The sequence below is a fragment of the Empidonax traillii genome, unplaced genomic scaffold (assembly GCF_003031625.1).
Source record: "Empidonax traillii isolate 1590-97213 ecotype Southwest subspecies unplaced genomic scaffold, ASM303162v1 scaffold648:size464035, whole genome shotgun sequence".
NCBI lineage: Eukaryota > Metazoa > Chordata > Aves > Passeriformes > Tyrannidae > Empidonax > Empidonax traillii.
The window spans coordinates 374512-392702 of record NW_020955841.1 but is presented as its reverse complement, the minus strand read 5'-3'; the positions used below and the strand labels follow the sequence as shown (position 1 = coordinate 392702).

The 18191-nt window shown below is 37.0% G+C and overlaps 1 protein-coding gene across 1 annotated transcript in view; it reads right to left on the bottom strand.

The window, feature by feature from the left end:
• Positions 1 to 18191, bottom strand: part of SMYD3 (SET and MYND domain containing 3) — a 105637-nt gene that overhangs the window by 48120 nt on the left and 39326 nt on the right. Inside the window, exon 2 of the mRNA XM_027899162.1 lies at positions 3828 to 3891. Coding sequence (XP_027754963.1) covers positions 3828 to 3891 — 64 coding nt within the window. The remainder of the gene's footprint in view (positions 1 to 3827; positions 3892 to 18191) is intronic.

Below are 18191 nucleotides of genomic sequence, written 5' to 3'. Positions count from 1 at the left end.
CAAGCCTCTATGTGTCAAAATTTTTCCTCTACATAAATGTTGAACGGAATTTTAAACATGCTAGAGGTGACAGCAAAATGATTAATAGCTTACCCAGCCAATAAAGCCCTAACGAGATGAAATATGCTGTACCACACAGCGTCATATGCCATGTTTCTTTGAGATGCATTCCCATGTGATAAGAACAGTTCAAACATGCCTTCCACAAAAAAACACTTCGGCCAAAACTAATGCCAAAAAGGAATTAGTCTGCCTCCTCTGCAGAAGGAGCTGGAATGGGGACTGCCATTCACTTCTTCCCAACTGGTCAGGGAGAGAAGAGAAAGCTCCAAATGCATTAAGCATAATGAATTTCAACAATATTTCTTCTCACTACCACTACAATAGTGATACAAATTACAGAATATGAAACCATGAAGATCTGTGACCCTGGAGGGACTTAATTTAAGAGTCAGTCTCTCCAACAGTACTTGTTGGATGGGTTTATGTTAGTCCCACAGCTCTTTGTGGGAGGGTTTTCTCAATTCTGCGTATCCTGGCTTTCAGTCAAGGTTTTTATATTCCAGATCCAGCATGAGTGTAAATACTGTAATGCAGAGATAAGGCCACCTGGTGTGACCCTTCTCCTCCATGCCAGGGAAGGTCTTCCAATTTTGCAGTAGTTTTTTTTTTTCCCTGTTAGAAATGAACACTAATATAAGGAAGCAAAGAAAGGCAAATGAACAGTGCAGGAGAGTAGACAGCCCTCCTCCTTCAAGCTTGACTACACTCAGTGACTCAGACAGAACATCCCTCCTTTAATCTCCTCCCAAAGCACTGTCTCTCATTGAAGCTCAGTGTATCCCAAGTGTAAATCCTCAGGCTTTACCCTGAAAAAGGTGAAAAAGGTCAGCACCCACACGGCTTAGGAGACAGCGCAGCACAGAGCTGTTTGCTGATGGCAGCTTGAGACTGCCCACTGAACCAGCACCACACAGACTCTAATGCCTCACTGGACAAACCAGGCACAGGATCACCTTCTGCTGGCTCAGGGCACAAGCAAAAAGACCACTCGCATATGCCTGCAACATCTTGCATATTTTTAGCTAAGCTATTTTGCCAGTGTGCATCCATTGTTTCACAGACATATGCTACCCCAGTCTCCCAACAGTGCCTAATTGTTTATATTTTTACAGAATGTCTGTCTTTTTTATTATTATTATTGAGACATTTCACTCTTATTACATAATTTTAACAATGTTGGATAATGTCACATTCCAAATTCTGCCTGAAATGACCCTCCCATTTGTCAGGGATTATCATCAATATCACCGGTCCCCAATCTAAGGGATGCACCATATTAATAAACATCGCCTAGGGAGGTCACAGCATTATGAGGATTATGAGGAGCAGCAAACATGGTAACTCTACATTTGAAGAGACACCCAATGAACATAACACTACTAGAAGGCAGACAGCACCATGAAATTAGGCATCAACAAGTGGGAAAGAGGCTACAACACAGAAATGGCAAATAGGGGCAAAAGTCAATGAAGTTTGACTGAAAAACAAAAAATTAAAAGCAAAAACTCCACATATACTTGATCCTGTAATCAGAAGTCAGTTGAAAAAGGTCACCCTAAAGGATCTCTTCCAATAAGTTCCATTTCCTCCTTTCTAATATTTTGTAAAGTTAATTAAAGTAGTAGAAGTGAAATCAGCTTGCTTCAGCTGGCCTGAAAAATAATAGTAATGTTTGAAATTTGGAACAACTCATTTGTAATTTTCAAAACAAACATTATGGAGATTTGTCAAAACTGGATATTCTGATTTCTTTTTTTTTTTTTTTTCCATACTCCTGGCTCTGCATACATATCCCCTTAAAGGACAGTTATTCTCACAGAAAGTCTCAGAAAGAGAAACATTTCAAAACTATTTCTTCTCTGTAAGGTTGGCCTGAAGAAAGCTTTTTGGACCACATGACATTTTAAAACAAATGAAGATGTTTACAAGATATTTGCAGGTTTAAAAATGGCTCTTTTTGGTTCATCCTAACATAGAAATCCCCTGCTGCATTTACTTTGAAGTTTCCTTCACAAAGTCTACATTTATCCTAAACCTAGGTCAGCTATTAACCTTTTTTTTAAAGTCAGATTTTTATATTAATTCTGATTTCATTTATTGTATTAACCACAAAACTAGCAGATTTTAAGCCTAAGTTTCTTGAGTTTCACTATTTATTTAACACACACCAAAAAAAAAATCATTCTTCAACTAAGTGTAAACTGCAAATCCAACTGCATAATTTGCATTTCAAAATTATCTGTATTTATAAAACTAAAATAGTCCTGTTCTGCCAGTATTCACTTTTATAAATACGCAAACTGCAGTTTCACTCCATACCCTGCTGTTTATTTTTTGACCAATTACTTCAATTAGAAGTGCACATATTAATGAATTGCACTAAAGCTACAGAGGTTAAGTAGGGCACAAAACATTTGGTTTAGCTTTGCTAACACCTGCTATAAAACCAGAGCTGCATAATAGTTTAGCTACCTTATCAAAATAAATAGAAATTAGAGGACAGTTCTCAAGAGAAAGAGATCTGGCTGGTCTCCGTTTTATCTGGATCATGTATCCTGAGTCATCAATCCCATTAAATTCAGTTTTGACTAAAAACTAACTTTTCTGTTATCTCAATTGCTACCTAACATCACAGGATATTATATAACATTAATTAAATATTTATTTATATTGGCAGTTCAAGACATTACGTAATCAAAAATGCACAGCACTACAAGTGCAGATTCCTTTTAGCACCAGTAGCCTGTCTCACTGAAATTAATACCTACAGCTGTGGATGGCTTCAAGCTCACAAACCCCAGAGCTGGAAGCATAAAGCAAAGACACCCAGGATGCCTTCAGTCTATCCCTTATGAATCCTTGAAGCACATTCACATAGTTGTGTTCTCCAAGGAGCAAGCCCCATTTCCTACATTCATTGCCTCTGCACCTAAGTTGGAACATGTTCCTGTATTACACCTTGCAGATTTGCTTGTGCAGGTCAGTGCCAGCACAGGCTCATTTCACATTAGAGAGCTGCCAACAGAAGCTTTACCAATGACTCTCCTGGAAGACATTTGTTTTAAACATACCTTGAAAATACTCTGGTCTTTTACAGTCTTTACAGCCATATTTTTCTTATGATCTCCCATTATAAATCTACCTGTGGCATTATTATTGATGCTACAGTAAGCACCTAATGTACATTGCACATATGAGCCATATGATGAATCAAAATGACATATCTTCCTCCTCTCCCTCTCCATATATTTTAATCCCCAAAAGAAGGGGTTTCTGGTATGTTGAGAATACTATAGATTATACTAAGGCAGAATTGTTTATAGAAGCACGATACCTGAAAAGATCAGCCCTGAGGAGAAAGGCTTGGGGATGTTGTTTGACAAGATGCTCAACATGACCCAGCAATGTGTAATTGCAGCCCCAAAAGCCAACTGTATCCTGAGTTGCATCAAAAGCAGTGTGACCAAAAGGTTAAGGGAGGGCTCTTGTGAGACCCCACCTGGAGTGCTGCATCCCCAACATAATAAGGTCAACCACCATATATTTAAACTTTTGTCTATTGCATTGATTTTAATCTTATATTTGTAACTATAAAAGTATTCAAATCAAAAAAGGTGGCATGTTTACACACCCTCTCCAAAACTACAAATAACAAATTGCAGTGTGGAGGTATGACAACATGTAAAATGCATGGAGACCCTGTAAATAAAGTGTTCAAATGCCTGCTTTTTTAAAACCTTCATAGTTGTTATTTTTCATCTTACCTGACAAGATTTACCACAGTATTTAGCAACCTTGCATTGAGAGCATCTGTGCAGATGTTCATTCCTGTTTAGGGAAAAAAAAAAAAAAAGTCATAAATAAAAATGGAGTTTTGTATTCATCCTTACATAACCAGCAATTTTCAAATATTCCAATGCAATAATTCCAATGCAGAAAAATCTGAAAAACAAGAACAGTCTAAAAGGCACTGTTATGCAAGAAGAAACTGTGCATAACTGTGTTCAAAGCTATATTCACAACCCTTTACTCATGTCACTCAGCACCTCTGGGGCCACCTTGGATCAGCAGTAAAGGTATCAAATGTGCTTTGTCATATAGTTATAACTCTGAAGAGTTTGATTTTGCAGATAATATTATAATTAGAGCTGCGCAACACAGTTAGCTAATCTGTTTACTATCTGAGTCTTGTCTTAAGCAAGTGTCACTATCTGCCTTAAACAAGACCTTGCTGTGAACCTGCAGCAGTGACATCAAATTTTATCTTTATAACAGAGTCTGAAGTTGACATGTCAGCAGAAATTTCTGTTCTAAGAAAATACTGCTGGTCAGTGGACAGTGAGAACAAAATAAAAATTCATGGGGGGAGGATAAAAATCCAATGAAAACCAGAAGGAGAACTACCAGACCAGTACATCACAATCTAATGGATAAAAGCACCTTCTGACTGTAGTACTGCTTTCTGATGATGCCTTAATTTACAGTTTTATGAGTTAAGAAAATGTCATTGAAGTTCTGTAAATTTTTAGACACTAAGTAACCATTAAACGTGAAAGTACACACAGAGCAAGTCTTGCACCTCAAAAATATAAGTTCAAGTAAAGACACTTCCAGTGAGTAGAAATGAGTCAGATTTTGGGGCTTCTCTCCCCTCTTATTCTCTTGTAGAAGATAGTGAACATGAGACATTATTCTGGTAACACTGCAAAGTGTTCACTTTGATACCTTAACATGCAAGGTTACTTACATGCATCATCATCATTCACCAGGCTGGAAAAACACTATATGGCCTTTTGTCATTGTTAAAACTGAAGGCAGGAGATTCACATTATAGACACAACTATCTGGAGTTTATGGGCAACACAACCCTTACTATTTCCCCTCACACTTCCTCGTGGCCACCACTCTGCCTTAGTGAAGCACAGTATCTCACCCGCTGCCACTATTATCTTACGAGAAGCACATGGCTGGACACAGCTCAGTTACACCCAAGAATCTGTCACCATGACCTACTCCTCAGTACCTCCTTCTCCATTCTTCTACAAGGCAAGGAGACAAGTCATGCCACTGCCCCCCTCTAAAGGCAACATTAGTAATGCAATACTTGCATTGCTGTAGTGCTTTACATTTGACTGCCTCAAATCTTACTATATAGATTAATTCAGTTTTCCAAATTAATTGGGAGATAAGTAAGTATCTACCACAGCCCATTTCAAACTGAAGGGACAAGTTTAAACAATCAGATTCTCTGCAAGATTGCTGGTACATCAGCACCAGGTATGCCCTTTTCACTTGCACTCCCAACTGATGCAACTAAAAGAAGGTGTAATTCACTGTCTCTGCTGTCATCAATGCAAAACTCCACTGCTGTTGACAGCAATCTAGCGGCAGAATACCATATACTCAGATTCCCAGCTCAACTGCTTTACAACATGACATCTATTTCTTCTTTTACTTACACTGCTCTGTTGTTCCCAAATTTTAATTTCATGGGTGACTTCAAAAAAGGTAGAACACTATCCAAAGGCCACATCCAAAACAGACAGTACCAACATGTCCACAATGCCCAAATATGCCCAAACTTCAGTCTAGAACTTCTGGATAAACAATGTAGCCCACTTACTGCAGCTGAGACACCAAAACTATCAAGAGTAGGGCAGAACATCAGAAATAGCACAGAGCATCCTCTAGCCCAAACTAACCTCTCCTTTTTCTTAAGTCCCACAAGTGGGAAAGGTATTTCAATGATGTATCAAATTTTTGCTATTGTTTGAATTATTAAAAGTAAGAGTTTATGCACAATCTTAGAACTCTTACAAGCATTTGGGGAGTTTAGATAGCTGCATTGGTCAAAGATTGAGAATAGTATTATGAACAGATCCTTACAATCAAGTAACAATCTTTTGTGCTGCATAAAAACCCCTATTTTGTTTCACAATGTTTTGTATGCATTCATACTAACTACCAGGAGAACAGTAATGTATAAATATTTCAGATAAAAATGCATGTTTTGCTACTGCATTCTTTAACCTTCCTACCTGAAAAGCCAGCCCTGGAGACTGAAAAAACAAGCAACTGCTGGATTCCTAAAAACAGAATCTAAAATCCTGTATAAGCCCAATAGGTTTTTGACTTTAAGGTGCAATGCCTAAGGATGACTCACAGTTAGAAACAGGTGTGAAATCATCATTTTGTCAGCTGGGGAGAACTGCTTCATTTTCAAGGTTAAGCAATGACACAACCTCACCTTATGATAAAGGAGTCTGTATTTCTTAGTTTAGATTAGAAGCTCATATCAGACTAATTTGGGGAAAAAATACACTTCAGTATAATAATTACTGTAAACAAAACAAACCAACCAACCAAAACAATACAAATAAACAAGGAAGCAAAAGAAAAAAAAAAGGCAGGGGGAGAAATTCAGCCAAAGAGAAATGCTGTTTCATTTATTTGGATATCAGAAGCAGTTCAGGTATGAATAAATGCTTGTAAACTATGCAGAGAAATTCTTTCACACCGAGACAAGTTCTGACACATCTTTCATTACTAAGCAGCACTTCGTATCAAGGACATAAAAGAATCATTTATAAAAAATCCACATCTTATTTCTAGATATTTCACATTTAACAGGATACATTAAAATTTTTCTGAAGCTAGACCTTTCAAATCGAAAGACTTTCAAAACTGAAAGGTGACACTACAAGAATTTTAAGTTGTTTAGCTATTGCTTTTTTACCTTCAGAGTGTGCCAGTGAACCATTCACAACATTGCAGGCAACATTACCAATAAAAATCTGCCTACCAACCTAGAACAAAAAAAGATAGCCGAGCAGCTAGAACTGTGGTTTGCTGTTGAGCTCCCCATATGTACAGCCACAGCCCTCAAGATTTTCACTCTTTGGTGTGTCCCTGTTGCCTTTTACAAGTCTGTTTTACCTGGCTGTGCGGAGTGCCAGAGAGGTCACAAAGGAGCTTTTGGTCTCTCTCTTTCTAGGTAACTCCTTTGTATTCAATATTCTACAGCCAGTGGCCTCTATGAAACTTCTCTTTATCATTATACAGTATTATCTGGATGACTAAGTGCTCACCTTACTGCAGAATGACTGAGCAAAACCATTTTGAAGGCAGACTTTTTTTCTGTTCCAAATGCCACTCATCAAAACACAGTAATGAGTTTGGAGTTTGATAACAGAGCATATGCAACAGCTACAAAACAGATTTTCAAAGCAGAGTAATTATAACTTTCTGGAGCCTGAATTTAAATGAATGAGTACCCACAACTTTCAGAGAAGTCTCTCCTACAGTTTTCCCATTCTTCCATCAGAAGGCTAGATCTAATAACCTCAATATACTGCAAGCATACCTTGCCTGGTATATCTCATGGTATTTTTCCAAGAGATGCCAGGACTTACTGGAATCATCGGTGTTAAGTCACCAGCACATATTCAATCTTTCTTTTGTAAAACAGCAGATATGCCACCACAAAGCACCAAACTCCTTCAGCACCCATGGAATTTTCAATACTTTACAGGATTATTTCTTTCATGTTCTTTGTCCCTAAGTGTTAATGATGCTGCAGTAACAAACACATGCACACAAAGAAATCTAAGGATCATCACTTAATTTTTTATCAAACTGACACTATAGGTCAGATTATCTGAATAAGGTAACTCCCTCCTGGCGTCATATAATGAATGAATTATCCATTCATCTTTGTGGCTTCTTTGACTACAAGCAGATGTAGAATGCCTGTGAGAGAGCTGAACAGTAAAGCTACTAATTAAATCATTGCTTTCCCTTCCAATCCTTCTCCCCCCTCCTGGACTAAAAAAACTCCTTTGGATTTATAACATCTATGAATATTGCTATATGACATTTTAAATGTAAAACAGCATGATCTAAACCACTGATTCTTAAATTCTTTATATTTAGATTCATGTATTCATACATACAGCGTGTGTGTATTTTAGAACATTTTAAGAGAGACAATTTCCCTAGTTTATTCCTGTCTTTCTCCATATTTTACTGATATTATAGGCTTTATTAAAAGAACTTTAAAGTCACTGTTAAATACTTCCATGCATTTCTTATTGCCTGTAAACTTCATCTGAAGACAGTATCAGGTTCCTCACAAGGTATCTACTGCATCTCACCTAATATGACTGATTTCATGGATGAGAAAGTGCATAATATTTGTTCTAAAACTCTGATAAAGTTTCTGCTGCAAATAAGTTATTACTTTTCCAATACAGTGTAAACAAGATTTTCCAAATCACCACAACCCCTTATGAAACAACAAGCTTGAGTGAAAAGGTTGACAAGGGTTTGCCTGGACCATCAGGCCCCATCAGAGCCACATCTGCACTCTCACAACTTAAAGAACATCTACCATTATAAAAGCATCACAAAATACTTCTGCTTGCTACAAAGTGGCCTAATATATTTTAAAATACCACAACAAAAGCCAACCAAACACAATTAGACTACATAATTTATAATGGAAATATGCATCTACACTTCTGTGCTGATTGCAGGCACTTGACTTTCAGCTCTACTCACAAGATAAGTGTCAGATATAACAGAACATTTGATTACCAGACCGCATTCAACACACCTTTCTATGCAGTTTATTCACACTTCTGTTTCCACAGCTCGCAGGAAAAAACTACTATCTCACACAAATCCCCTACTGCATTTTTATTGATACCATTTTTCGGCTAATAATCCAGTCCTATAATATGTGTAACAAAAGAGCAGCTCTTTCAGATGCCTGTCATATTGAACTAATTTTCTCAACAAATTCTTAGACCTTTGTAATTCAGTCAAACCTGTCAAGGGCATAAAGTCTATCTGGATTTTCTCAAGTATGTGCATTTGAGACCTGTCACAAGGTGAAAGCAATCAATACTTACAGTAAGCAAATAAGTCATTCATTGTTTTAACTAATACGCTTCTATTTTCTAATAATAAAAATAAAGTTGTGAATAGCAAAGAGCCATTTTACATTTGGTAGATTTCAGAGCAGAGGGGGTATGTTAAATGCAATTACACATTTCTTTCCTCACCCTTGGCAAGCAAGAACTCTCTGCAGCCAGACAGCCATGCCCACAGCCAGGGTTCCCAGACCCTCTGGTGCCCTGGGTGCCCACTTGGGGCAGCTTGGCAGGCTCCTTTGCCAGGGCTCTCGACCTGCTCTGTAATTGCGCATGAGTTGGCAGAGGAGAAGGTATCTTTCATAAGTCACAAGGCCCACAGACTCTGAAATACAGCTGCCAGGTTTCTCTGCCCTAAGGTTGCTGTGCTCACTGCTCTCAGGTCCCACACTGGATCCGAGGGAATAGGAGGACACCAGGTAAGAAGCCTTTGAACTCTTGTGTTCCTAAAAGTCAGGCAAAAATCTCATATATTGTCCACTCGCACGGTTCACTGTGTTAAGTATAGGAATTAATCTTTCTTAACCTAACAGCAGCACTGGGAAGAAGTAGCTTTCTGGGAGGTAGTAAGAATGACCAAAAACTAGAGTTAAAAGGTAACAACTACAGCTAATCAATAATGATCGGAGTCAGTTAAGCAAGAACTAAGACCTTCTATGTAAGGAAAGCACACCTACTTTATTTCAAAATACAGTGATCATCTACTTCATACTTCAACACAGAAGAGATATTGCACTGTCCAGGTTAAAAAAAAAAAAAAAAAAAAAAAGTGAGAAAACATGAATAACCAAAGGACCTACTTTGTGACAGTTAAGGCAATTTGCACTCCAAAGCACACCACCTACTAACAGAAATAAAAATTTAGGCATTGAGGATGACTTCCCATAACTTAAATCTTGGCTTCTGAAGTTTTACACATCATCCTGAATGCCCACATTCACTGCTGTTTTGTGTAATTCGTGTTATAATGAGCCATATATTTAACCCCCAAAACATTTCTGCACACATTCTACAAGGAAAAATCAGAATTCAAATAGATGGCGAGAAAAATGATCCTTCTGCTTAAATGGGTACCAGTTCTGTTCAAGTCTTACAAGTATTTTTTACAAATGTATTGTCTGTATTTGGTTTTAAAATATACACTCAACGGGTATATGAGTTACACGACTTTAGCTGACACAAGGTCTTGGATCTTATTCTTTCTCTGGTTTTGTGTATTACTTATATTTCCCATCATTCTTTTCTGTGTCTTGATTTTCCTTATGAAGAATACCTGGTCTGCAAATTGTGAAGAACATTTTCTAAATAAAAACTTGTTAAGGGTCTACGGTAATTTCCACATTGCAGTATGATCTGACAACGTATACTGGAATTTTAGGTTTTTCTTCTCGTGGAGGTTGCAGGAGCCAAAGTTAAAGCTTGAAAAAAAAGTCCAAGGAGTATATTTACTTCTATGTAGAATCTGGTCTTTGTGAGTATTGCTAAATTCTGATAAGAAAATGTTTATTTTTCAAAACCTCTTTGCACTATTTTGAAAATGATTGATTTTTTTTAAAATATCCAACATTCATGGAATGGTGCAAGATTCCTTGCTGAAACTGAAAAGTTGTCTAGAGGCACAAAGATGATGCTGCAATGGTTAAACTGGGGGGGAGGGGGGGAGGAGATAAAAAAATAAAAAGCCCACCCCATTGATTTTCCGAAAATAGAGCCACTAGAAGTGTAGTATTTATTTTGATACAACCAATAACAGAATTACACACCTCTCCACCAAACTGGTAAAAAATAAAAAGCTTCAGATGCAGTGCTTTCCTTAGTGAAGGAACTTACAAGAAATACTTAAAAATATGGCCATCAAATAGGCATGAAATTTAATTTAATCTTACTTATGAATTCTACTTCTTCAGCCAACATTTACTCCTTATCCTAACCAATGCAAGGAAACACAAGATAATCTCTCTACTGAAAACCAAAAGAAAATTTACCTCAGAAGTAATTTCTGAGTACCAGGCTCTTTAACTTGTTCAGGAGATGCACTCAGCATCTCCCAAAACAGTGATTTTTTTGTTGTTGTTCTAGAAGACCAACTAGCTTTGGCATAAAATACCTTTTTCATTTATATCTGTGTATACATGTACCCATGCAGCACACACACACACACAAGACTATCAACATGCACAATGAATAGAACAAACACCATCACAACTGAAATAAATAGTTATGTGAAAATACTGCAATTAACCCCCCAGCAAAACTCACTGTTCCCCACTGAGAGCACTGAAGCAGAAACACAGCAGAAGTTTGCTCCAAGAGCATCAGGTAAGTACTACAAATTGTCTCCAGCGTCTACTTGCCCTGCAAAGCTACTTTGACACAATTTTGTTCAAACCAAGGCCATCTCCAGTGTTTGCCTGCAGTGGGCTCCCCAACATGCCTCCAGCAATTTCAGGCTTAAACAGATTATTTTCAGTCACACAGTACATTCATTCCACCTTGGGATTTTAATCAAAGAAGAAAGCCAAATACTGAGGAAGATAATATTTCACAATATCAAAAGCTCATATCTGTAACTTAGAAAGATAAAAAAAAAAAAAAAAAAAAAAAAAAAAAAAAAAAAAAAAAAAAAAAAAAAAAAAAAAAAAAAAAAAAAAAAAAAAAAAAAAAAAAAAAAAAAAAAAAAAAAAAAAAAAAAAAAAGCAAGCTACAAGCAATAATTTTAAATGCTCATTTCTGGAACATGTGGCTAAAATCCAGCAATGCCAAGTATAACAAAACATCCCATCTTTCACTTTTCCCTATAAAAATGATAAATTAGTTCATAAATCTGCTGTATACACAAGTAGCTTTTTCTTCAACCCAAAGGTCAACATTCCACCAAAACAAAGCTGTTACTCTAAAATACCATACTGATGTAAATATTTACATCCTGCTAGTATTACCTCCTGGATCATATGGATGTATGATTTTAAGTGAAATACAAGCTCCTCTGACCCTTTCAGAGGAGAACATATTCATGAGCTTTTTGCTTTCTTAGCTCCTTCCCTTCCTTACCCCATTCATGTTTTTGGCATACACATTTTTAGAGGTCCGGTAATACCTATTTACTTGCTTTTCTTTTTCCCAAATATGAACATCTACACACAAAGGTCCTTTCATCCCCTATGGAACACATTTGGAAGGTGATGAACAAAAAATAAAATATTTCAGGCAACTTGGACACAATAGTAATAGAGATGGCCTCAAAATAAATTCCAGTACATTTTGTCCTGTAGATTTAGAATTGGGATAGGATATACATAAAGTGAACTTCTCATTTTCAACCTGCTTAGCTCTTATGGTCAGATCACACCCAGGTTAAGATTCAAATGCAGGTGACTATTACAGGATAGTCATTTATGCTTACTTATAAGATGAAGAACCTACAAAACTAGAAAACTGGAGTAAAACACAGGAAAAATGTGTTTCTGTCAAACAGCAGAAAGTGCTGAGGCCACAGAGAAAGAAATTCATGCACATACTGGCACAGAACCCAGAGAAACAGCTTATTTCCCCTTTGCTCAGGTGTAACTGATATCGTGAGGTCTTGACAAGAACACTTCAGATATCTTGCATGAACTGGATGCTCATAAAATCCCACTGAAGACTTTTGTATTAGAAGAATGCGAAAATGTTCTTCACATGACTGACTCTGCTTCCTGCCTCCATCCAGCCCTCCAGAGCAGGATGGATTTTTGCTGTAATTGTTTCTCTTGGGAAGGTATTTCATACTAACATAGGAATAGAAATGCTACATAGAAATTATTCAGAAAATGCAGAATACTCATATAATATTTACTATTGACTCCTATAAGGCAATTAAAACAAAATTGTTATTTTCTTTACAGCTGCTTTAAACCATTAGAAATGGAAAGAAATATCTTCAAGCAGGACTAAGCATATAATAGCTAAAAATTGAAGTTAAGCCTTAGAACTGCCCTATGGCCCACCTAATAGTGCCAGATTGCCTGAAAGAAAACTTACTATTAAAAAATGTAGTCACTAAACTTTTCACACCTCAAAGCATAAAGTCCTTAATGATTCACTGGAGCCTCCATCTTGTTCTCAAAGATCTTTGTAAGGTTCAGTTAACCTGTTTGCCCTGAAATTCCTGCAAACACCCCCAAACTCAGCTCAGGCACTGTGGGCAGAGTGCCTGCAGAAAAGCACAGGCAGGGCATGGTGCTGCCCAGGAAGGCAGTAAGCACCCAAGCACCCTAAAGAGCAAAGGGCCATGTCCCTGCACCGCTGGCAGAGCACCACCCAAATGTCAGAAAGCAAACGAGGGTACATGAGCTAATAAGCAGTTCCATTGCTCTGTGTGCAGTGCAGACACAAGTTGCTTTCGAGGACTCTGCCAAGTATGCCACTGAAACAGGCATGGAAATACCAAGGCTGAAGTGTGTGGCCATATTTGTTCACTTCTTGCTTGCTTCCTTCCATGCTTTGCTGGTGTCAATGCCCCTACAGAAGCAGGACAAGGTCCCAAACACATTTCTTGCTCAATATTCTAAATTTAAGAGAGTCATAGACATGGTGAAGCCTGCCAAGGCGCTGTGACTGCTGATCTGAAAAAGCCTCTGCAGGACCAGAGCCTTCCCACTCCAAAATAAACAGCCAAGGGAAGTCATAAATCAGTTCCACATCAGTAATACTTACTCTCTGTACTCTGGTGACATCTGATGGCTAAAAACGTAATAGATGTTTCTTCAGTTTCAAAAAGCAGTTATCCAAGTTTCTCTTTTCCCTTTTTTTAAGTAGTGAAGCAAAAAAAAAAAAAAGTCACAAGAAGTGACACCTCTGAATTTTCAGAAAAAAGGTAAGTACAATTTAACAGCTGAGAGAACTAGATTTAGTTTGCCTCAGACCACTTCCCACCCATTCTACATATCTATTAGTAAGTAAGCAAAACCTATACACCCTTCAAGGTTCTCAAATTTGTCCATTTGCAGCAGAAAGGTCTTTTTAAAGAAATGGGCCTGATTCAGAAGTGTACTTTGTGACCCCAAGTCATCATTACCTTCAGAACAAGCTCTCCTGCTGAAAAATTAGCAGTTTGACCAGGAAAGCATCTAACACTAGGAGTAATCCTGAAAATTTCCATAGCACTAACTGACACGCCTGAAGATACACACATGCTTAGGCATGCCCGAAAATGGCAGCCATCTCTCACAAACTGGTTCTGTTATTAGTATTGCTACATTTCTAACTATAGTCAATACCTTCATAAAAGACACTTATTCAAATTAAGGAAGTGTCCAAATGATGTGATGTCTCCCAGACACTACCCCTATTTTAGAGAGGAAGCACAGAAAATACCAACCAAAAAAAAAAAAAATTTTGAATACATTCTGGTGGAACTGTAAAAATGGAGATAAAACTTGAACTACTCTTGTTCAATCTTAATTTTTTAATAAAAATTTCCACATGTTAAGTGAAAGTTTCTCCATTTCTATCTCAGTTTATCAAGCATTATAGCAATGATGTTGCATTAACATGAGATATAACCAAGTGTTTTTTAAAAATCTAAAGCTAATATTTTAATTATGAAATTGATTTCTTAATTAAGTCATAGGAATTTCAACACACAACATGCTTCCCCGCACTTAGCTACTGGTTCCAATGTTTCTCTTACAACATTCCATAGCATATGTTAAAAGGAGATGCCAAGCCATAATCTCTTCCATAAGACAAGAGACTATCATCTACCTTCCTGCTGATTTGTCCCAATCATAATGCAACAGTTCACACATTTCCATTTCAAAAATTGCCACTGATACTGAAGAAGCTTCAAAGAGGGATAAACACAGCAAGGAGGTTTAATAAGGAGAATCTCAAATTTATATGGATTGGTCATGGATTTTGCACAATTATCTAGTTAAAATTGTTTTTTATGTTCCAGAAAATATTATTTTTACATCACTATAAGTCTTCAGTTAAATCTCATTTTCTCCACGGTCAAGAAACATGGGCCTTTAATCATCATATCGCAGCTTTAGCAATGGGTCATGAGCGAAATCAGATTATTTGTTTCAGTTCAACAACCATGGACTCAGACTTTGCAGAGCACAGTACAAGAAAATGAGAAATATGTTATTACTTATTTGCAAAGGAGCAAAGTGAAGGTTTATTGTGATAGGCAATTGCTGGGAGAGAGCTAGAGTTTTGTTAATGTATGTCAGTGATGATATGGCTTATAGATATCAGTAAAAGTTAAATAATCAACAGCAATGCTCTGCTTTGCGGAATAAAAGAAATGCTTGCAGTACATGTTTGAGAAACATGAGCCTCTGATAATTTCTGAAGTCAACCATGCCTCAAATCAGTGAGCTGAAAAAGCCTTTTGGGAAGAAATGATACATCAAACCCCCGCTGTTTTATAAAAACTTCACTTTCATCAAGATTGCAAAATAAAAATATTTTTTCAAGCGTGTATATATTCTTATCCATATATATACAATCTCTACTGGCATTTTATTGCTATTCAGAATTTTTCATCTCATATTTCCTATTTCCTCTAATGTCTCCCAAAAACGTTACACTCGAATTCATCACCTTTCCTGAACATCCACCACGCTCCTGCAGTAACATAATGAAACTCAGAAGAGGTTCCTCACCACCTTGGGCACCTGTCCCCTTTGACAGCTCTATTGTCACACACAGGTAGTTCATGCACATTAGAAAGGCCAGTACAGTATCAGAATGATCTACATAAACCCCACATTTAGCTTATTTTACTGCTTGAACTCTGGATTCCAGTCAAACTTCACATCCAAATTGGTTACTTTGCCATTAAAAATGGAGGGAGAGCCAGGTGTCCTTCTACTTTGCATGCTTCACTCAAAAGCATTACAGCACGCCAACAACTTTAAGTAGCTTACGTCAAGTCCCCACTGTTGTTTCACAACAGCAACAGGTACTTAAGTTAAAATTAATGGGAGTATTTCTTATGAAAGCATCAGTATGTGTTAGCTGTACGTCAGAAGAGAAAGTATTCCCCCACAGGACAGCTGAAAGACCAGGTGACTTGCAGAGGCAAATACCCAACTTCAGTCATTCTGGTTCCTTAGGCTGTGCAGGAAATACTCACTGAAGTAGGTAATTTTTTAAGGTCTGACCAAAAAAACCAAAATTGAAGTGCCAATATAAATAGTAGGAGATGCAGGTGTAGTTTTGAGTTTAGGGATTTTTGTTTTGTTCCATTTTAATCAAGAGATTGGCTCCTCTGTTTGCTTAGACTGGGGTTATTCTTAACTAGTAAGTGGATCAAAGCCTCTGATTAATTTCACATAGATTATTAAAACAGTTAAAAGAACCCAAATTACACCTACAGTTTTAGCTGAATGAAAGAACTCTATATGAAAAGACTCCACTCTTCCTTTTGGTGGACTCCTCAAAACCAGAATACACCATCTCAAAAAGAGATCTGTTGGGTTCACTGAAAAGTGGCAAAGGGAACACAGCTCTATCAACTACAAAAGAGTTCCACTACTAAAAAACTTGCCTGAAGAATATGAGCACTTCTGTGTTTATAAGTGCTAATATAAAATAAAAATTATAAGAACATTTTAACACAGGAAGGATAAAACTAATAACAAAAAGGTGAACAAAACCTTTAACACAGCACAATGCAGCTGCTTTTACCATGGCAAAATTCAACTTTAAAGACAACGAGATTTCTTCATAGCTGCAAACATGAAACAAAATTCTATTCAGTCAAGGAACCATTCAGATTTCAAATCAGAAATCTAACTTCTAGATGATCCACACTTACTTGGGTTATTTATCTTAAAAGTAAATTCTATTTTGAAAATGACATGAAGTGCATATGCTCCTGGTATGATGCCTTTCATACCACAGGCTGATGAACAGGGTGGTGAACAGGTTATGTATAAAGAATCTATGTTTGTTCAGGGCTGTCAATTAGAAAAATTACCTATTTTAAATAAGCTGTGTTCTTACTTCTAAATAATTCTTGTTTTCTTCTTAAAAGCAGATTGAATTTACAGTCTGCTATTACATTGGTATTTCAGCTGTTCTGGAAAAACCTCACCCAGCAAGGTTGAGTCGTGGCATCTCCTCTGTTATCTAAGTCAGGCTAAGACCATGCTGGTTACACAACAATTAATAAAATGTGATTAGTTTCACATTTTATAGAAATTTCTAATTTCTTCACAACAGAAACTGTCACAAAACCTGAAAAGCTTTCCTTTATGTTAGATAGACAGACAGAAGTATGCCAGGTGTTTCCAAACTAAGACACATTAAATTAGGAGGTTATATAGAAGACACTGACACAGAACTTTCGTTGCATCAGGACCACGTGTTTGCACTTCATATAAGGCTACTTTTTCACCTAATTTAATAAAAAGTTCCCAGCATACTAGTTCTTTGCACTGCTGAAGATGAGCCCTTGTGCAGGAGATTGAATAGAGAAAAAACAAACAAACAAACAAACAAACCACAAGAAACACCCCCAAACTCTTAGGCTCTGACAACTGTATTCATTTAAAAAATGAAAAATAATAATAAAAAAAAATAAAACCACCACAACAACCAACCAATCTACCAACCTACAAGGTCAGGTTTTGGGCCAAAAAAAAGCCACAAAACAAAACAAAACCCCAAACATGATAAGGCAAGAACTAATGGATCAATCACACACACATAATCTTCTTAAATTATTTTACTACATTCCTTGTCCTAAACTATAGGTTAGGTGAACAGCAGCAGTGCCTCAACCAACAAGAGACAGCAGAAATTCCTTAACCTATCTGAATGGAAAGGGAAACTGCAAGGTTCATACTTGCAAAGACTTTTAAAGAACCTTGGGTGGAAATCTGGATTAGAGCGTATTTGGTATTAATCATTGTTGCAAAATTCATGAACCTTGAAAATGTCTGAACATTTTAAGCTAAAATATTAAGTGAGCTTCCAAGACTAATTTGTGTTGGCAGTGTTTAAGACAGAATTACAAACAGATGTTTTAGGTCTGTCTGAGGAACTAAGGGATTTGGGGACAAAAGTCTCCTGAACAATTAATAATATTGCCAAAATAAATAAATATGCAGTCATCTGCTAAAATTATATATATATAAACACATAACCCCAAACAAAGTATATATCCACTGAAAATATGAAACAGATTAACATCAGCTA